This window comes from Motacilla alba, chromosome 1A (assembly GCF_015832195.1).
Source record: "Motacilla alba alba isolate MOTALB_02 chromosome 1A, Motacilla_alba_V1.0_pri, whole genome shotgun sequence".
Classification (NCBI taxonomy): Eukaryota; Metazoa; Chordata; class Aves; order Passeriformes; family Motacillidae; genus Motacilla; species Motacilla alba.
Window position 1 is genome coordinate 68,635,248 of NC_052031.1, and position 21,954 is coordinate 68,657,201.

At 43.9% G+C, this 21,954-nt stretch overlaps 1 protein-coding gene across 2 annotated transcripts in view; it reads left to right on the plus strand.

Annotated features, from left to right (window-relative positions):
• The first annotated feature begins 641 nt into the window (after positions 1 to 641).
• Positions 642 to 21,954, plus strand: part of PTPRO (protein tyrosine phosphatase receptor type O) — a 144,762-nt gene continuing 123,449 nt past the window's right edge. For both annotated transcript variants that reach the window (XM_038154047.1, XM_038154048.1), the window contains exon 1: positions 642 to 1,093. In XM_038154047.1, coding sequence (XP_038009975.1) covers positions 887 to 1,093 — 207 coding nt within the window. In that variant the 5' untranslated portion in view covers positions 642 to 886. The remainder of the gene's footprint in view (positions 1,094 to 21,954) is intronic.

Genomic DNA, 21,954 nt, shown 5'->3' on the forward strand with positions numbered 1-21,954 from the left:
TCATCATGGTGGTCGAATGGGGAAGGTGTTTAAGTACTTTGGGATTTTGTTTTGGTTCCTCAGGGTGTTTGTTTTTATTTTTCTGGGGACATCATCTTAAGCAAGACTCTTGCTGAGGTGTTTGGAGATGGCCCTGCAGGATTGCTGGGTGGGATGTGGGGGGAAGACACAACAGGGGAGGTGACCTGAGTTCTCTCAGTGTAACCTGGGCTGGAGTATCTTGTGGGACAGAACGAGTTCTCCATCCCTTGCAGGTTCAGCCCTGTACCTTGAACATTTGAAGAGCTGTCCACACGAGCACAGCCCTGTACCTTGAACATTTGAAGAGCTGTCCACACGAGCACAGGCGCAGGGATGCTCTGCCTGGTCTCTGCTGCTGGGTACCAGCTCCTGCCCCTGCAGCTGCAGCTCCAGCAGCCGCCTCCCAGCCGCTCCTTTCCCTGCCCCAGCAGATACCCCGGGATGCTGGCGGCATTTCTGTCCCCCGATCGCGGCGAGGCAGGAAAAAAGACATCGGGGAGGGGATGATGGGGAGCGGCGGTGAGGGTGCCTTTTTGCCCGCCGGTGGAGCAGCTGCTGGGGGAGAGGGGGGCCGGGGGCAGGGCAGGGCGGTGCGGGGGCGAGGGCGGCTCCCATCTCCCATCATCTCCATCACCTCCCAGCCCTCGCCTTCCGCCGGGGGCTGCTGCCGCTCCCGGAGCCGGCGAGCGGCGCGATCGCCCAAACTCCTGGGAGGGGAGACAGCACCCGCCGTCGCCTCCTCTTCCTTCTCCTCCCCCTCCTCCTCCTCCTCCTCCCCTCCCCGCCTCAAACCCCAAATAAAAGGGGCGGGGGGCGGCAGGATGCGCCGCTCGGAGGGGAGGTCGGCGCCGCCGCCGGCCGCCTGATGCTGCCGCAATTCGCCATTGCCGGGCACGGCTCGGAGCCGAGCGGAGGAGGGCGGGGGGCAGAGCCGGGGGTCCCGGGGGCAGAGGAGCAGCAGCCCCCCCTTCCCCGCAGGCCGCGGCCGCCGTCCTCCCCGATGCCCGACCGCCGCCGGCGGGGGGCCCCGGGGGCCCGCTCCTGTCTGCTCTGGCTCTTTGTGCTGCTGAAGGTAGGTGCCGGGGAAAGGGGAGGGCTGCGGGGCCGGAGCATCCTCCGCGCCGCCTTTGTGTGCCTGCGCTGCGCCGCGCTGTCCCCGCTTTGTGCTGCGCGGGGATGCGCGGGGAGCAGCCCTGGCCGCCGTGCCCCGCGGCGGGATGCGCTCCCTCCGTGTCCCGCATCCCTCCGGCAGCCCGAGGGAGCGGGGCCGGCCCTGAGCCCCGTGCTCTGCCCGCCCCGGACTGACCGGCCGGGTTTTGGGCGTTTTGGGGAGCGCTGCGCTGTCCTTCAGCACCTTCAGCTCCCTTGGAGCGCTCGCACCTTCACCCCCGGCACACTCCGCTGGTGAGGATGCTGCTAACAAAGAGGCGGCTGCTGGATGGTGCTGGGTTTGTCGTGGCACAGCTGAGCAGTTCTTTTTGTGTTTCAGCCTCAGCCCGTCTTGCCGGCAGGTTAATTTTTCAAAGTTCCGCCTCGTGCCGCGAGCTCGGTTTCACAGGGCGTTTCTCATCGCTAGGCTCTAGCTCGTTTCATGGTTTCTTAAGGGTGTTTAATATGCTTCGTGTAACTTCTAAAAGAAAATGCATGTGCTGCCCAGGTGAATACTGCCGGCTGCAAATGTCATTGCCCTAAAGAGCAGAGCTCAGCACTGCTAGAAACTTTGTTGTGTATTTGTCAGTCGCAGTTAAGCACAGCTCTGCAGCTAAGGACCTGACCTTTCAGAGCCTTATAAATGTAAATGTTCTGTGGAAATCATCAGGGCTCCCTGTGCGAGTAAGAGTTTGCAGGATCGTGTCCTAGAACAGCAGTGGTGTCGCTTCTAAAATTGACATTGCATTGACAGAACTATTTAAAGGGAAGCTTTCACAGCATCTGTTCACATATAGTAGTCAACTGTCAGCTGTCTCATTTTCATAACTGCTGAAACATACATTTATGCAAGATAAAATGCTAATATACAGACAAAAATGTTGTTCCATGAAATGTGGTAGTTTAAAAAAAAATTAAAAGGATGGTAAGTCTCTGGGTGTTATGGCCCAGTAGAAAGATGAAGTTTCTAGTTTTTTCATGAACACAGCAGTGCACACAGTTTTAAGTAGCTGTTTTATCCCACAATCAGAGAATGGACATATCCCTATATCCTAGCTTTAAAAAAAAAAAAAAAAAAGGTGTTTATGTGCTGTATTTTTTTTTGGTTTTGTTGTTGGTTTTGCTTTTTGTTTTTTTGTTTTTTTTTTTAACTAGCATTGCTGTGGTAAAGCAAAGCAGAAAATAGGTAGTTGAAATCTGTATTAAACAAATAGTAAATCTGAAGTAATTGGTTAAGGTTTGAAGGTAGCCAAGGGCCCAGGTTTTCATTCTGTTGGAAAATAAGCATCACTTCTCAGCTGAATAAACCTGGGACTGGCAGGACAAAGAAAGCTGATGAGCATTAGCAGAATTTTGTAGAGTAAGAGAAGGTAAAGCTGCAGATTCATAGAGGTACATCTGTATCTCCCCGTGTGACTGGATTATGACTTTGGTTGGATGGCAAGCCCACTGTAATTAGTTATCTTTGCATTGGTATTGAACACTACAATAAAAGAAGTGAGACTTCAGGAGACAGTCAAAGTAAATCTGGTTACTGGAGAGAAGTTGGGGAAGCAAGAACAGTGCTTGTTTCAGATCGCCACAATAGAACCATTTTCCTGAGCCTGAAATTCACTGAATATTCTTCAAGATCAGTGTAATTTTTTTTTCAGTGACAAATAATTGAAAAGAAATCATTTCAAAACAAGGCTTTTCCCCAGCTTAGCTCTGTTTAGGTCTACCAACCTGTTGAAGCAATACTAAGATTAACCAGGCTCGATTTATTAAACTGGGGCTTCACCTGGGAGTTAATCTCGTTGAGAAAGCAGTGGCATTGAACTGATGAATCTGAAGACAGGCAAAACTGATGTCTGTGTGCTTGCTGTTTCAGTGTTAGCAGCCCAAATGTCACTTGCTAAGCTGAATCTGCTTGGTGTGGCCTTGATGCCCATCTGGCAATTTGTAAAATCATCAGCAGACTTTGCAAAGTGATAAAGCTGCTCAAAGCACATTTTCCCCTCTCTTCTCTTGTCTTCCAATTGTCATTATTTCATGGTGTGAAGTAATAGTGCTAGCTTATTCCAACTCCTGATGCTCTCTGAGGCTGCTGAGGGGTCAGTGACAAGAGGAGATCAAACAGGGACATTGCCCACTGCATGCCATGTGTCTCATATGGTGCCCGTGGGCTAGTAAGGTTTAGTTCCTTCTTTCCCAGTGTGATGTGGATGCTTTCTGTGCCCCAGGGTAGGAGCATAGTGTTATTTCTGGAAATACATCAATGTGATCTTGAACCTTTACCATTCTCCTTCTTTAGCAGTTTTTTTATGTGATGGCTAATTTAGAAATTAGCAGAAGAAAGGCATTGTGTGTGAGCTCAGGCACCAGGATGGATTCACAGTACTTGTGAGAGGAGCAGGGCTGTGGGTGTTGCTTCAGAGAAAACTCCAACCCTGCTGCTGTAGGAATCTCTTAAAATATTGCTATTTTGCAGTGGGTCTGACTTCTCTGTTAGTTTGTTTCAGTCAGGGTGGCTGGAAGGCAGAGTCTTCAGCAGCTTGCTCTGTAATCATCTCATTTTGGCGTGGCAAAGGCAGGGCTGAGCACAGCCCAAAGGAAAAGCTGTGCTTCAGCTAAATAAATAAGAATAGAAAGTAGACACATTCCCTCATTCCAGTGACTGATGTTATGTTTCCCATCTTTTCTAACTGCAACCCAGCAACCTTCCCTTAGTCGTGACTGAGCTCTGGGCAGCTGAAGTTCTGCTCTGGATGATGTCCCTGATGTGTCAGATGTCCCATGCTGTTTGTGGCTTGCACCTGGGAGCTTTAAGGTTGCTTTTTTGAATTATTTTCGGGGTAGAAGGTGAAGCTTAATTAGCAGACAAAAGCATCTCGAACAAGCCAAACCTGGTGCTGGGACATTGTTTACCATCTGTTCCACCTCCAAGATGTTCTGAGCAAGGTTCTCAGTAGGAAAATAATGAGAAAAGTGGTTGTCACAGTGCTTCCATGTCTGGGGCTAGATAGGAGTGATGACACTCTTCAGGAAAATTTTCTGTAAGTAAAAGAATGCATCTCTTATTTCCAGGAGTCTGAGGTCTTTGAATATCAGTCTTAAATATGCTCTTCATTTAAATCAGCAACACCCTCTTTCTTTCTCTTACAAGGACAACTTTTTGTGTCTAGCAGGGCAGAATTTTGTCCAGCACTGCGTCAGTTTTTGTAGTTTGGCATCATAGTGAACTCTCAACTCAGGTTTACCTGGACCAAGACATTCAAGGAAACTGAGGTTCTGTAAGACTTTACTCATCCTTACCCAGCAAAGGAAATCTCTTTCTACTGGTGTAATTTTCAAGAATATCTACATCTTCAGTTAATAATCTGAAGCACCATTAGGGTGCTGCCTTTTCCTGCAGGAAAAACCTTTTTAAGAGAGGCTGATTTCACAGCTGAGAGCCCCAGTGTGTCACTGCTGTTTCCTCCTGCTGGGAAAAGCAATGAATGCATAATTTGAATTTTGTTATGGAGTCCTTTTGGCAACTCTTTTCTCTCCAAGAGATGGCGGCTGAAGCTCTTGTTGAGACAAGTTTTGTCTTCTTTCCTCGTGGTTGTCAAAATAAAAGAAAGAAAGACCCAAACCTACCTTGCCAGCTCATTTTTGTTTGTAAAACAAATGTAAGGGTTCCTTATGATGGGAGAGGCCCAGAGGTAAAAGTCTTTTCTTCCCACCACTACTCTGGGATTGTCTGGGAGAAAAAAGCATCCTCCCAGGAAAAGCAAAGAATTTTCTTTTTAAAAAGGGAACAGTCACCCTCGGCTCAAATCTACTACAAGTCAGGTCCTCTCTCATTTCTTCATTTTCATGGGTAATATCTGGATCAGGGTGATTCTGGAGGGCAAAGCCAAAGAAGAGGCTGCTTGTGCCAAGTCATGTTTACAGAACTGCAGCAGGCACTTGCAAACCCCTCTCTGCCAGGGAAATGAGAGTCTTCCATTACCCTCTGGCAGATTTCCTCGTGATGAAATGACAGTGGAGCGTTGAGAAAAGATCTTTCATGCCTGCAGGAGTTATGAGCCCCAGCCTCAGATTGCACAGGGTCAGTAAGGCAATTTCTAGGTTGTATCACCTCGGTCAGAAGCTGCACTCAAGGGTGATCCCTCATCCAGGCTGGGATGGGCTGTGCTGGATGCAGCCTTACCTGTGCTGATCCCGTGGCAATTCATTAAAGGGCTCCTGGGCAGTGCTGGCTGAACTTGAGAATCCCACTAATCTCTGCATTTCTGCTGTCACCACACAGAGCAATCCAGGCAGATCATGAAATGACCTTACAGAGCTTCAGAATGAATGCTAAACTGAACAGAGCCTTGTGTAAATCCATCTTGAGACTTATTTTACCAGACAGTCTCAGCTCCGGGGAAGGGAGCATTTTTTTTTCACTTAGGCATATGAGTCAGAACAATAAATGTCAAACAATAAACCTTTGGAAACAGGTCTATTTGCTGAAGAACTTAAAAGACTCATAGCCAACTTTGATACTAAGTGTTCTTTTAAATTATTTGCCTTTTTCATTGGGGAAGTATGCATTGTCATCCTGAGCACTCTTATCTTCTAGTAAACTAGTGATTCCAGTTTTGTTGCTCAAGGTTTTAAAAATTCTATTCTTTATACAAAACTGAGTTGGTTGCAACATGAAGAAAAAAAACCACTTTAATAAATATTAAGAATATTGTGAAATTAAAATATTTACACAGACTGCAGTATCTATGAGTGCACTAATATAAATGGAGACTGGTTTATTAAATGTTTTGCACATGAAATTTTAACTTCCTTTTTTTTTTTCTTATTACATTTCTATCAATGTAGCTAGAGTTGAAAAGGGGAAAAATCTTTGAGACAAATGTGGCAACATATGCTAGCTGCCACATATGGAGTATAACAGATGAACAGAGAATGGGAAATACTCGAAACAGAAAGGTTACCTTGCTTTTCTCAGCACTCTGCAGTCTCAAATGAAAGGCAGCCAGTGAAGGGAGCAACTCCTAGGGAAGGAGTTTGCCATCTTTGCAGCAAGCCAAACATGATGCATTCCATTTCTGGAACCCCCTCATTCCTGTGCTGGGAAATTACAGTGGCTTTTAGAGGGAGTTCCAGAAATAAAATGACATGCATGGTGTCTGGCTTGCCAGAAAGATAACACTGTGCATCAGGGCTGTGCTGGAATGAGTGTGGCAAGCTCTGCAGTTTGCCTTGTTGAATGCAGGTATTTAGGGAAGAAATGATTTACAGTAAGCGTGGGTGATGAAGAAGTTGGTGTCACAGCTGACAGCAACAGGGAGGAGAGTTGGCAGGAGAAGGTTTAAGCTCTATGTATGCTGCTCTTGAGGTGGTAGCATGGACATGAGAATATGTGGGATATTTGAACAGAAGACACATTGGAGGTGGCAAAATGTGAGCATAGTATTTAAGCACAGGCACTGAGCACTTCAGAGGAGCTGAGTGGAGATAACAGAAGTAAACAACTCTGAGCTATTATTCTATGTCAGCCCAGAGATTTAACATGAGGTAGCTGTTTGGTAGATATGAACCTCTTGGGGGATAAAAAATCCTAAATTCCTTTCTAAGTTCTCTGTAAAATCAGATAAGGTTGCCTGCCAATCTGCACAGTTGTGATGTTGAAGTGATTTGGCCTCAGCGCTTTTCTCTCTTGTTGAGACAAGGGCCTTCTTGCCTTGTCAGAAGGGTTTGAGCAGCTGCAGCTCCTTGGTGTGCTGTAAACCTGCAGGTCCTCAGGTCAGCTGTGTTGATTTCCAGCTATATCACATGAAGGCCAAGTCTTTGGGGTAAGAGAGGTAGGTCCCTGTCATTAATTTGTCAATCTGATCAGCAACTCCTTCAAGTTTAAGGGCTTTCACTAATTTCCTTGTCACATCCCCTAGAATCAGCCATGGAGGGGTTGTTCTTCAGTGCTGGAGGAGCCCCCAGAGCAGGCAGACAGTCCCAGTTGTCTGGGTCCCTTTGTGTAATTTGCTTTCTGTCTTTTATCTGCAGCACAGCTCTTCTGGATCGTTTCCTATTTGTTCATATGGAAGTCATTTAAACACGGGAAATCTTCACTCCTCGCTGATCTATTAAATGGGAAGGAATGGCTTCATTCCACTTACAAACACTGAGGAAATGTTAAATTTGAGCAAGGGAAAAAAGCCAACAAAACACTGGAAAAACCCACACACCCCCAAAACCCCAACATCTATGACATGTGGTGAAGAACAGTAGAGAGAATTGGGGAGAAAAAGACAAAAACACGTGGAAAGAATGCTAATTAGTGTTTTCCTAAAGCACTGCAAGGCAGATTTAAGGAAAAAAAAAAAAAAAAAGATCATTTTCCCAGAGCAATGAAATGAATTTATTTATTATTTGCTCAGCACTGCTGTGCCTAGCTTTGTTCTGTATGCAAAATACCTGCAGACTCTGCCTGGAGTCTGGAAGATAGACACATCAAAATAAGGATGCTCTAGATAACTTAGAAATGATTATCATATATGCCAGTGGCTGGTATTCTCCAAGGGCTGGTATACCTTCCAAACAGAAGTCACAATTGTTTCCCCCAGGAGCTGAGCAGAGGGGTTTTGGTGGTTGTTGTTGTTTGTTACTTGTTCTTTTTTTAAATTCAGTATTGATTGCTACAGGATGTTGTTCTTCAGAGCTTCGGGACGTTTACATCAGTTTAAAACATCAAAAATAATTAATAATCAATGTGGCTTTAATCCCTTCAAAGAGAAGCCATTAACCTACAAAAAAATGCTCTAGCTCACAATAGTTTCATGAAAGTGACTGTAAGCAGGGCAAGAGATGAAAGAGAAACATCACTCAGATATTTTCCTTTTTCAAAGAGAACTTGTATTTGAAACAGAGAACACAGCTAATGTTTTATTGTAGTCAACTTACTGTAAATTAGGAGGTTTGGGGGTTTTAAAAATAATTTTCTTTCTCTAACTTGCCTGCCTAATCTTGTACTGGTATTTTCTTGAGTCATCAGTGTCTGCTTCTGAGGAAAAGATGATGATGTCACAAAATCAATATCAGAGGATCCTATACTGTAATCCCTTTTCAGGGAAGTCCATTAAATCAATGCCTCTCCTTCTGTGAGTAATGACTGTAGAATGAAGCCCTCTAATTTTGCTGTGTGAAGGAATAAGCAGATGGGATGGGATTTTACATAATTTGCTAGCAGTCATTAAATACAACAAGAAAAATTATGATGTTTTCTGAAATGAATACACAGTGAATATCTAAGTGTATTTCAAAATTATCTCTGGTATAAAACTGCTTCTCAGTTGGATTGCAAAATAATTTGTTAAAAAAGCTGAAAAGGCTTTTTTTTTATTTTCAAACCTTTTGAAAACTTACTCAGGACTCCATTGGCTTCGAAGCCCCATCAGGTTTCCTGTAGCAGCACTGGGGGGAAATCATGAAAACTACAGAATGATGTCGCCAGCATTTCACTGAAATTGGGGCACTCTGGGAACAGGGACAGTGACTTTGCCACCTCACCTGTTGCTTATGTGCAGCATCAATGTCTGTTAGCTGGAACCAGAACTGACGGGTTTCCTCTAATTCTTAGGAGCTATCAGAGAGTCTACTGTGCTTCTGGGAACGGCTCCAAAGTCCAAGTGAAGTCAATGGATGTTTTTATGCTGCTTTAAATGGGCTTTGGAGCAGGCTGCAGTGGGCAGACTGCAGTCCCAGCCGGGGGATGTGGCTCTGACACGCAGCGCGGAGCCAGCGCTGGCGGCCTGGTGGCCCTGGGCTCGCTGCAGTGCCAGCAGCACTAGCTGGAGGCACAAACAGCATGGGTTTGGTTTTTAGCATCTGAGACTCTGATAGCTCAAAGAGACTCCCCATCAGATCAATCTTGAGCGATTTTCTTGTTTAGGGGGTAGCTGTGCTGGCAGGAGATGGGGTGTTGCAATCCACAGCTGAACGCAGTGTAGGAACTTACTAATTCTGCTCTGGGGTGCTTTTCTGCAGACAGAGCCATCAGCCTCCTCTTTCTCTTCCTCTGTTTGTTTCTTCCTCTGCTCAAACAAGAGCTCACATTAGAGGACATTTCATGCTAGAGCTCCTGTTGCTGGCATTGCAGCATTAGCACAGATACATGGCTGCATGGATGTGGGATTCACATTCTCTGAACTTGGGAGAAGCAGAGAAAAGAATGATCAGACCAATTCTTACCTCATTCGCTGCTCCTGTGTTTGTGCCAAAGCAGAATGCAATGTGGAGATTGTTTACCCAAAGTCATGGTGTTTTGTTTCCTTGGCCTGTCAGGGCCAAGTGTGTGTGTGTCGGGACTGTCAGGGGACAGTCATGAGATTCTGGGCAGTTGAGTTGGGTGCTTCGTGCAGATTCAGTTTAGATGTAATGTAATATAGGGTAATATAATACAGAATAATATAGTATGATAAAGTAATTAATTAACCTCCTGATATCAATGGAGTCAGATGCATCATTCCTCACACGGGGCAAAAATATCAGTGATAAATGGAAAGCAAATTCTGTGTCAATATCAGGTACTTTGTCTGGATCTGAAAAATCTGGCTGCTCCCTGCTTCTTTAATCGTGACACCAAAACCCAGTGACCATCTGAGGCCTTTGAGTTTCAGAACACAAACTGTCATCCTGCTCAGCTCAGGTGCAATCAGAACACAGCTATTATTTCCTAGACACTTCCACTTACACCTTTGCAGCTAACTAGAGACCAGCAGACTGCCATAGGTGTGATAAAGCAGATGGAAATAACAGTTCAAAATGTGCTTATTTCAAATGAAGGAATGAACCAAAATTTGATAATTAAATTAAGATTGGTGCCCGGAATAATCCTTCTCTAGTGGGCAAATGCACAGCCAGTGATTCCAAGTTCCATATTGATAGGAGAGCTTGGAGGAACTCATGGGGAAGTCAAACCCTTTGGATTCTTTTCATGAAGAAAAGTGGATGTGTTCTTAGATGTCCATGCAGAGTGATTGTAGAGATTAACTAAGCACTGTCTGTTTCTGTTTAGAACTTTAAGATTAGAAGGCTGCATTGTCAAAAAGAATTGACAATAGCAGTAAATAAAAAAAAGAGTTTTGGCTCTTTGACTATAGTGCTTCACAACAGCTTGAAATGGAATTTATATAATTATTTACTTCATATTGTAAATATTCTTTAAAAATACAATGTTTAGGCTTTGATGGTTTAAAAAAAAATATTTAGTCACCAATGAACTGAACTTTGCAGAATAGTTTTTGCAAAGTCTTGTGGCAACCAAATACCACTGTCACCCTGACTGGTGGCATGGGGAGGAGAATCAGAAAAAAAAAAGTATGGGTTGAGATAAGAAAAGTTGATGTATGGGCACTGAGCTCTGTGCATTGAGTCCCAGCCTAGCTGTCAGACACCAGCTTTCCTGGTAGGCGTTACTGCACAAGGAGATGGACAGCCCAAATCAGGATGTCAGTAGGTGTCCAGGTGGAGGAAACAAATTCTGGAATGCGTGTTCAGCCTGGAGCAGAGCCACAGTGCCTTCCCAGGAGGATGGTGTGACTGGGATACTTGCAGGTGACATTATTTCAAGCACAAATAAAACATGTTCGTGGACACGATGAGGTTGGGAGATAAAATGGAAAAGAAGCAGAAGCATTTTGGAATGTGCCAGAGCATATCTAGCCAGCTTTGTCTGTTCCAGTTATGCGCAAGGTTATTTTTGCATCCCTTCTGCATTTGGTAGCTAATCTTTAATGAAGACGTGCCCTGTTTGGAGATTGGCTTTTAGTAATGATATCTTGTAATGATTGCATGGGATCAGCTGCTTGATGTCAATATGTACTGTGAGTAAAAGTGATCTGCTGAGCATTTCCATTTTTTTATCTGAAACATTTTTGTTTCTTTCTCCCCTCCCTGGAGGGAGGGATTTATTTCCATAATGAGCTCTGGTTATGTCATTAAAGCATAGGAGAGCTACTGGACTATCACAGGTATCTACTTGTTTATCCTTCTAGCTGACTTTAAGCTGGTATTTCTCACTCCATGGCATAGCTGGAAGGGTGTAGAGGGCAGCTGCAGCACGTGGGGAAGGGGGGAGGCAAGAGATTGCAGGGGGAGTGTTGAGAAGGCAGGCTCTTCAGGATTGTCCCCTGGTTGTCATCAAAAGGGCAAAGAATGTGGTGGGGAGGAGGGGGCTGTGTGCATCTCAGAGGGTCTGGGGCACGTGGAGCAGTTTAGGGTGGTGGAGTGATTTAGGCTGGAAGGGATGTCTGGAGAGCATCTGCTCTGAGCCTCTGCTCAGAGTGAGGCCAAGTAGGTCAGGGGCTCAGGGCCATGTCCAGATCAGTTCTGAGCATTTCTGAGGATGGAGATTCCACCATCTCTCTGGACAGCTTCTTAGCAGCCTGCAGGAGAGGAATGACAGCCAATTAAGTCCTTTTAAAGATCATGAATTGGGACACAAAAGAATATGAAATTTTTATTAACCTGACTGTTCTGTTTTGCAAATTCATTTTAAAATAATTTGAGCTACCTTCCCTTGTAGAATTTCAAATGCTGGGTTATACTCATAAGCTTTATGCTGAACTCTGCTTGTTTTCTTGCATTTATCAGTGCCTTGAAGCTTGAGCTTTAAATATTATATCAAGGATAACATTTTTAGAGCTGCCAGTGTTAGAATGTACCTTAATTATCACTTAAGCTTTCTGCAGAGTCAGGCGGGTATCTGCCATCACTGCACATTCTCTTCACAGCTTCAGAATTCTCAAGGAGGTTTTTGGATTTCTTTTTTCCCTTTTTTTCTTTTATTTTTCCCCTCAATTTTTTCCCCTCCTCTTCTGAGTTACACTTCTGGGAGGAGAACTATGACTTCATATATTTTACAAGCTTTGTTCTTAGGCATGCAGGAAACCATTAAAACCTCCCTGAGGGGATTTTTTTGGGAGCAATATGAGTTAAAGGCTCTTGGTGTAGGACTGGCCTCTGTCCTGGCAGTGCTGGAGCAGATCTGTCATCGCTGCACCCAGCTACCAAAATTTGTATAAATCAAGATGGTGAAATCCATGTCTCAAGGGAATATGTGGAATCTTTTCGGAAATTTTCTCCTATATTTTTTGCATTGATAACCGAAGCACTGTTCCTAAAATCAATAAAAGATTACAGGGACTCAATGCACTTAATGAGCTCCAAAGGAACAGTTTGGGCTGTGATTACAGCTTCTGTTGCCTGACTCTGCATTTTATTTCTAATGATTTATAACACTGAAGGGGAGGATGAGTTCAGGAATTCTTTTTTTTCCCCCCACAGATTTTTTCCTTGAAGTTATGTTAGCTCATACTTTTAACTGTTTACTTGTCCATGCTAGAATACAGATTTCTGGTTTTTAACTACAGGATACAGCATAAAAAACCAAACTTCCCTCTTCCCCCTTTCCCACCATCAAAAAATAAAAAAAGAAACCCCAAACCCCAACAAAACCCCCATAAAAACCCAAACAAAAAACCTCCCCAAGTTTAAAAAGCATCTAAATGGTGATTGTCCTATGGCCCTTGCATCTTCCAGTCCTCTTCTGTGAACCCTGATTTACAAGAAACATCACCCTAAAAACGCCTTATTCTTGTATCTTTATAAGGCCAGATCTTCCAGTGACTAACACAAAAACCTATCTTACAGTTCAAAACACTATTTTAAAAATCTCACAATTTCATCTGTTAGAGCAGCAAAGGGATGCTTTTCCCCTGGAGACCCTACAAGGCCAGTTTTAATTTATTTTGGAAAGAAAGAATATTCTGCAGAATGTGTTCATCATTTTGTGAACTAAAAGTTGCCAGCAGAGAGAGTGAGGATATCTTGGAGAGCAGAGCTTACACAGAAGCAGGTGAGTTTACAGAGAGAAAGGAAAAACCTCTGGACTATGTATTTAACAGAAAGGAAATGGATAGATGGGATTTTGGATGAATAGCTGATGAGCCACATCAGCTCTGCTCACACTGTGGTTTCAAAAAGTTTGGTCCTCTAATCCCAACTCTTTTTCAAAGCCAGGCTTAGCTATACTGAGCTCTGGCCTCCCCTGCCCAGGGAGGGTGGTGTGGAGGACCTTGAGGCACCTGAGCACGTTCAGAGGAGGCCACGGGGCTGGAGAGGGGCTGGGAGCACGAACCCTGAGAGGAACCCTGAGGGAGCTGGGGGTGCTCAGCCTGGAAAAAAGGAGACTCAGGGGTGCCCTCATCACTCTCTGCAGCTCCTGAAAGGTGCCTGTGCTCAGCTGGGGCTGGGCTCTGTCTCCAGGCACTGACAGAACCAGAGCACACAGCCTCGAGCTGCACCAAGGGAAATACAGGTTGGATATCAGGGAAAAATTTTTACAGAAAGAGTGATAAAGTTCTGGAATGTTCTGCCCGGGGAGGTGGTGGAGTCACCATCCCTGGGTGTGTTTAACAAAGCCTGGATGTGGCACTGGGTGCCAGGGTTCAGTTGAGGTGTTGGGGCTGGGCTGGACTTGATGATCTTTGAGGTCTCTCCCAACCTGGTCATTCTGTGAGGAGGAGACCTCAAGATTCCCTCACACCCAAGGCTCCAGGCTGGAGCAGCTCTGCTGCAGAGCCCCTTGGCTGCAGCACGATTTCAATGCATGATTTCAGTTGGTATTAATCACTTGGAAAGCTTATAGGCTATTAACACAGGAATTTCCTGTGTCATGTGTGTACAGGAGCTTCATACACACTTCTGCTTTCCCATAGCATGTTGGGGTTTTATTCTTGTCTTTTGCAAGTTTAAAGAACAAAGTCTGGAGTTGCCAGAGGATGCACAAAGGTTTTGTCCAGGGGTTGGACAAAATCTTTCTGGTTTTGTCCAGAACCCTACACCCTTCAGTACTGTGAGAAGGCTGGCTGGGAGCTGCTGGGTGCCCAGGGTGAATTTTTGCAATGGTAATGGAATGTAATTTTTGCATGAGGAGAGGAGCCCTAGCCTGTGTGAGGGGAAGCAGATGGACTGCAGAGATGTGCCTGCATCCAGGGATGCACGTGCTGAGTTAAGAAGGCTAATAGAGGGGAAGAGGAGTGTCCCCTTCTGCCCCCTGATAAATCCATCTCTGTGCTGTCAGAAATGGCTGTGAAATGGGAGTGCTGTGATTTTTCTCTGCAGAAATGGTCTAGTCACATTTATCTCTTCCTCTCTGCATATTGGCACATTCTTTCTGTGTGCTTATTTATCCAAAGTCTTTACTTGGAGTGTTGGACTAAAGGTCATATCAATTTTTTTTTTCTCTTTCTCTCCTTTTTTTTTTCTCTCTAGTCCCTCTGTTTCTAAAGATGTCAAGCTAAATAACTGATGATTTCTGCTGATGCCAGAAGGCCTTCATAATATGCATATTAGGGTTTAGTGTATTTTTCTTTTTCTGCATCTCAGTGCTCTCAATTTGTATGCAGAGCCATCCTCTTACCATGAGCTCCTATGCCCAGAGCTGAGGATTATGTTCTTATCCAACATATGTACACAGCCTGCAATGCTAAATCTCAGCTACGAGAGGAACAGAAAGATGTTATGGTTAAAGGAACTGTGTCAAAGCAACCAGTCAGATCAATCTATAAATCATCATGTTTGAGAGGCAAGATACACTTTGAATATGTGTCCCCTGACCAGCACTAATTCATAAATTTAAATATTGCTACTCTGACTGTGAGGGATTAAGCAAATATGGGGGTTTTTTTATTATTATTTAAAATAATAAACCCCAGGTTTGTGGCAGTGATGGAGGAGTCTCTGTGGATGCTGCTTTATGCAGAAAGGGTCAGATTTTGGTGACTTGTAGCATGGGGACTATGGAAACAGCGTGGCAGTGGCACAGTGGGTTGCTCCCTTGCCCCTTCAGCCAGCCTCGCTGAGAGACCAGAAGCAGTTCCTGCAGGACTGGACCTGGGGGTGTCCCTGTTCCATCCTGTCCCCCCTGCAGCAGCTCATGTAGGGGGAAAGGAGAGGGCGGAACAGCTCACCTGGCTTTGTAGCTGCACCCATTTGTACAGCCATGGATAAACTGCAAGCTAATCTGATTTCCAGTTTGTGAAACTGTACTTGAAGGAGAGAGGAGGAATACCTCTGAGGCAGCAGCTTGTTGGAGAGTTTAAAGAAATGTCTAAAGAAGTGAAAAGATTAATCTTTTCCTCTTCTTTCTCCTCAGGGCTTAAAATACTAGATGATTTTTTTTTAAATGGGCAGTGTGTGAATGTTTTATTAATCCTGTGCAAAAAAATACTGTAGAGGTTGGGTATTCAGAAGGTTTTGCAAGTGAAATAATAATTTGCATTGACTGACAAATATTATTTTTATGGTTTTTGCTATGATAGAGAAGCCTAAGCAGCTTCCCAGCAGGTATTTCTGTTCTCCAGAAAGAGCACTTCAGTTCTAAGCTTTCAGCCCTCTCTAACGAAAAAAGAGGCAGGGCCAGTCAGTCAAGGAAAATTCAACAACTAACAACCACTTGAAGTTATCTGCAAGTAATTCCAATTGACTGAGATCTGTATTTTTCCAAGAATAAAATGCTATCCCATTTTTCCCATTTATCCTCTCCAGTGTTTTTCCCCCTCGCTATTGTTTCCTTGGCCTCTTTCCTCTCCAGCCCACTTCTTCCCTTTCTGCTTCACTTGCCATCCCTGAATCTCCTCCATCTGCACTTAACCCTGCTCGGGTCCCTTTGGCTCACACCCAGCCTCCTCACCTGCCCTGTGTAACCTCATTTCTCCAGTATTTTGCTCTTAGCTTCCCTGGTAAATGGTGTTTCTCCAGTAAACATCCCGGGATTGCAGCTTTGTAACAATCAAAGCAAAGGCTCCTCTGCACACACCATTTGCAGTCATTTGGCTCCACAGAAAACTTCCAGAGGAATGCTAAATAGTCACAAAAAGACTGTGATTACATGAAAAGACTATTTTAGTGAAGATAGCTGTTATTCAAATAGAGATCATATTTCTCAGGGAAAAAAAAAAGGGCCGATTACTGAGCTTTGTCACCTACACTGTGAATTCAAATGAACTTCATCCAAAGCAGCCTGGTTACACTGATTTTTAGCAAAAATAACTAAACCCTGTGACTTTCAGCTCAGCTGGCTGTAGCTACGCTGGGTTCCAGAGCCTTGTCCTGGTTACAGCTCACAGAATCACTGCAGGGTTGAGGGTGGAAAGGACCTCTGGAGGTCACCAGAGCTGGGTGCAGGCAGCTTTTGAATGTCCCTCAGCAGGTATCTCCATAACTTCTTTGGGCTGGGCTGCACCACCAGCAGCTGGGTCTGAGATACCAGCGCAGAATCAACACACAGCTTGAATCAACACACTACTGTAAAATAGAAATACATCTATTAATGAACCTTTCCCCCTCCATTTAAAATTGATTTTTATTCTCCCCCCACTACCTTCACCTTTTCAGGTGAGACATTTGGGTACTTTTGTCTATCTGAATTATATATACAGCTTAATATACACTACTGTAAAATATAAATACATCTAATAATAAACTTTCCCTCACCAAATTAAAAATTATTACTTCCTTAGAAATATGTGGTCGCTTGTCTTAGAAATATTGTGATATAATCTTAGAAGACTGGGAGCTCCAAGCCTTTTGTGAAAATGCCTTCAGAGACATCTGCCTGGGTGTTTCTGTACAAACCCAGCAGTTTTGTTTCCTTAATGTCACACGAACATAATCAGAGGTGCAGCAGCAAGGCAGGAGCCAAGAAATTTGTGAGGAGAGGGTGCTGGGACTGCTGCCTTTGGTGTCCTGTAACACATTTCCTGGATCATCTTTGTTAATGGGGGACAAGGGCAGACTGTAAAAATGGCCAAAGTTTTGGTGAAGACCAGATCACTTTTAACCGTGGGAGTTCAGTTGCCTTTTTGGCCACCTCTAGAAATGATTTTTCATTAAGTAAGACTGTACATCTCAGCTGTCACTTGAAATAGGGTCTGGAATTGAAGTACATTCAAAGCATCTCCCATTATTAAGCAGATGAGGTGACCTGCAATGGAAGCATTCACTTGGGCAGCAAACCAATTGCTACTGTAAAACCTTGCTTGACTTTCTTTTGGTAACTGCAGTTCTGCACTGGAGGTGGATATTTTTAGGTTTTTACTTTAATAGGAGTTTCTGCTGAAGTGGAAGCATCCCAGCAGATTAGCATGGGACAAAGGATAATTAAATCCTGGCACCTAAAGAAGCTGAGGGGTAGAGAGTATTCACACTGGTGTTCACATAGCTGCTCATGTCTGTCTCTATTACTATGGGTCTTCAGGGCAGTTAGGACTTGGTGAAGGGAAGGAGAGATTTTGACTTCATTTCAGAAAGCTGGTTTATTATATTATGATATATATTACATTAAAAAAGATTACACTATAACTAAATTACAAAGAACAGAGAGAAAGATTCATCAGAAGGCGAGACAGGAATAGAAAGGAATGAATAACAAAGTTCTGTGGCTCCTAGAGAGTCCGAGAGCTGCTGCCTCCTCGATTGGTCAGCAAGTAGAAACATCTCACACTGACCAATCGAGAAAGCACCTGCTGCATTCCACAGCAGCAGATCACAAATTGTTTACACTTGAAGCTGAGGTCCTTCAGCTTCTCAGGAGAAGAAAATCCTAGCAAAGGGATTTTCATAAAATATCACAACCACATGTCTCATTTCCAAAGGAAAATGAAAATTAACGATGCAGTGTTTTAATGATTCCATATCTGTGTTTAATTGCAGTTTGTAAACCTGCGGGTTCTAAACCTGTCATGATTATGCAATGAATATTCTGAGTTTATTTTCTATTTTGTTGTGGTTTTTAATTATACATTAACATGTCCTTTTCAGACAGCTTACAACTGGTTATCCTTCTGCCCATGACACACCTAATGCACTTGCAGGGAAGGGAACAAAATCCAGGAAAGCAAATTGCTGCCTGCTCTGATCACAGGAATGAGCAATTTACTGAATACAGACTAAATTTCAGTCATAAGTAATGCATTAACATTGGTATTACACCATCAGCATTGCCCTTCTGCCCTTAGTAAAATTAAAGAAAGTTCACCTTTTAAATTGTATTCAGATTTATAATTGAGCACTTTGAGTGATGGGTTCATCTAATGCGAGCAAAAGGAAGTGATTTACAATGTCTGTCAGCAGAACATTGTTATGTGAGGAGAGATTAACAATCATAATTTCAGACTCAACAGTATTTAAAATTCTGAATTGTCTGTTTTAATGCAAATGCTCTGTCTTTAAATACCACGCTCTGTCTTAATTAGGAGAAGTAAGCCTTCCTTGCTTGGGTAGTCCCCTAAATTAGTGACCAGCCCAGCACCCTCAGGATCATGCTTTTGCATTATTTAATCTGTTCCAATCACACAAAGTGAAACAAAAAATTAATAAACTGCTCTCTTACATATGGAACACAAGAGGCATGACTTCACATCCAAACTCCTCTGGATTCGTTTCCAGTTTTTTTATTTTAAGAGAAAACTGATGGGCACCAGCAGGCTCAGCTCGGATCTGCCTGGCTGAGCAGTGCTCAAGGTGCTCTGTGGGGATTCCTGCAGCAGTGGTGTCACTGGAGAGTTAAGCAGAGCAGCACCAGGGTGACCCAGTGCTCTGCTGGCATGAGGGACAGAGGTCACTCAGGCGAGGCAGCAGATCTGGGACTGCTCCCCTGTGCTGTGCTGGCAGCAGGAGCTCCCCAGCCCTTTGGTTGGTGCAGTGGTTCCATCTCAGCTGCTTGTGCGTAAACTGCTTTTAGTCTAATCAGGTCAGCCACCCTGAGCAGCAGAGCTGTGGGGATGAGGTTCCTCAGCTGCTGAGCTTGCGGCTGAGCTGCAGCCTCTGCTGATGTTTCCATGCCCCGCAGCCAGCAAGCACAGGGCCAAACCCCCTCCACGTGTGTCATCCTGTTACACCGAGTGGCACCACTGCCACCGGGGCACAGCAGCAGAATCAGACTGGGCAGCAGAGCCACTTTAAAAGGGTTTGGCACTGCAGGGCAGCTGCACTTGCAGCAGGAGCCCTGGGAGTGATGGATAACTATGGCTGTGCTGGGAAGGCCCTGAAGAAGGAGGAATGATGAGGAAGACTCCATTGATATCAGAAGGCTAATTAATTTCTTTATTATACTATACTATATTATATTCTATACTATATTACATTGCATCTAAACTGAATCTGCCAAGCACTCAACTCTGCACACAACTGCACAGAAATCTCGTGACTGTCCCCTGACAGTCCTGACACACACACACTTGGCCCTGACAGGCCCAGGAAACAAAACACCATGACTTTGGGTAAACAATCTCCATATTGCATTCTGCTTTGGCACAAACACAGGCACAGCAAATGAGATGAGAATATTCTTGGGAAGAATTGTGCCTTGCTTTTCTCTGTGAGGAGAAATGTGGGGCTACAGACAACCAGCCCACGCTGGCACCTCCCAGAAGGACAAACTGCTCTTGGGGCTTGGCCATTGCAGCTGAGATCTGTCTGGGGTGAGACTCACCTCACATTATCCCTTAAAAAGATGGGTATAGCCTGGGCATGAGCTGTGTGTTTTGCTGTATACTCAGGGGAGGGGATTATACCTCCCAGATGCTTCATATTGGTGCTAAGGTGGGGTAACTTACCCTCCACACTCGGTCATCTCCATCCAGACAACATGATTCCAGCTTGCTCAGACCAGCTGCCCCAGTTTTGAAGAGTTTCAGCTGAGAATGAAAGAAATGCAGGTTTTCTAGCAGCAGCCAGCCCCCATGCCCAGGAGTCTCTTCCTTCACAGCTCAGGTTGTCCTGTGATGGTTTTTCTTGTCTGTGTGACAGCACAGGCAGAGGGATTTGGAGTTTGTTTTGCTACAAACAAAATGTAGCATTGAAAATTACCTGTCATCCTTGAATATTGACATTCAAATGAAATTTCATTTAAAAGTTGTTTGCAAATTATATGAAAAAATGAGGGGTACAGTTTTTCTAGCAGTGCACAACCCTTTGTGGGGGTTTTGTGCTTGAGAAAATCATGTTTTGAGAACTGACAACTTTAAACTTTCACAGCTGTTACAAGCAGTGTTTGTAATAATTATTAGCCATCACAGTGAAACCTGCTTGGCCTCTGGTTCCACTATAATTTTGAAGCTCCCATTAGGCTCTTTGGATGCTATCACTGAAGTTCATATCTCTTAAATGCACCTTGCGGGCTGCATACGATTTTATGGTGCAAAAATCAGAAGAATTGCAGTGTCTCTTACCCATGAAAGCTTCTGGGTAATTTCAGCAGTTTTGAATGAAATAATTCAGACTACGGTTTTCAAAGCTCTGAGAGAGATTCAGAAGACCATTAATGGGAGGAGAATATTAAAGCATCAGTCCTATGTTTTAAGCCGAGAATTGATTTCAGCTGCCATCACAGAGTTAGGATTTCACCCTGAAGTGTTAGTGATAAAACTAGCCTGAAACCTAGTCAGTCCTCTTTCCCTTTCTCATGGTGCAGGCTGAGCCAAGAAAACATGGATGAAATAGAGAAATATTTATGAGAGACCTTCCACTTGCTGATTTGGAGACAGTGGGGCTTTTAGGGCACACACAAAGCCGTGTGATTATCCAGCTCTGGCTACAGGAAATATCATCTGTGTTGGATCCTCAGTAAGTCATAAGGCTTGGAGCACAGTCCATAATTACCTAATGAGGTAATTTATTCCATCAGCCTCCAGCCTTTGGGTCTCCTGAGACTATAGAGGTTTTCCAAATTGTTTGTGTTGGTTATTGTATTTTGTCTGTGGAGTCCTACTCCTTGTGTTAACCTCCATACAGGTAGCTAAGAAAATGTCACTAATTTTGGCAAGCCCTTGGTCATATTTCATGGAAATCTTTTGATTTGTGTTATCCAATCCATGAAAAGTGCTGTAGGAAGTGGCACAGACATCTCATGTTAAGCTGAAGGAGACACAATAGAATTGTTTCCTTTTACATTTAATTGCTTACTAAAACTGATTTGAATTTGTATGAGAATCATTTGCAAAACATCTTCCCCACAAGCTGAAATATTAACACCAGCAGTAAAATCAGCCTTAAGGTGCTTTCTTTTTCATTGATATATCTACCTAGATGCTTCTTACAGTACACAGTGAACCCACATTGCTTCAGTTTGTATACTTTGCTGGGTTCCATTTAGTAGTCTGGATAGTTTTACTTGATTCTGCTAATACAGTGTTGTGGTTGTTCTTTTAAACAAAAGAAAAAGGTGGGGTTTTGGAGATTTCTTTGGGTTTTTTTTGAATATTTTTAAAATTATTTTATTTTTGGAGGTTTTTGTCATGTATATTGTGTATTCTTTAAATGTAATATTCCTAAAATATTTGTGTTTCACCAGGCTCCATGATATTTTTTCTGTTCTCTTTGTTATTGTTACTAATGTTTTACAAAAAACCAAATTGCTATGCACCCTTTGAAAGGCTGAAATTTGTCTTTGAAGTGTAGTGTGATATGGACTCGACAGCTCTTTGAAACAGGCAGGGCTGGAGATGTGGATGGCAGAAATCCTCCTGGATACAACCCATTTCTGGTGCCTGAGTTTCAGAGAAGTGGGTCAGCAGATTGTGCTTGTGGATGAAATATGTGGTTAGGATTGTTTGCTTGCTCTGGTTTTTGAGGGTGGCTCACATTTCTGTTTCTTCTCTTGCTTTTTGTCACAGGCAATTTTCTAATCTAGATTTTTGGTTCAGGTGTCCTATTCCTTTTCAAATCAGGATAATACATTGCTTTTTTTATTGCTTTTAT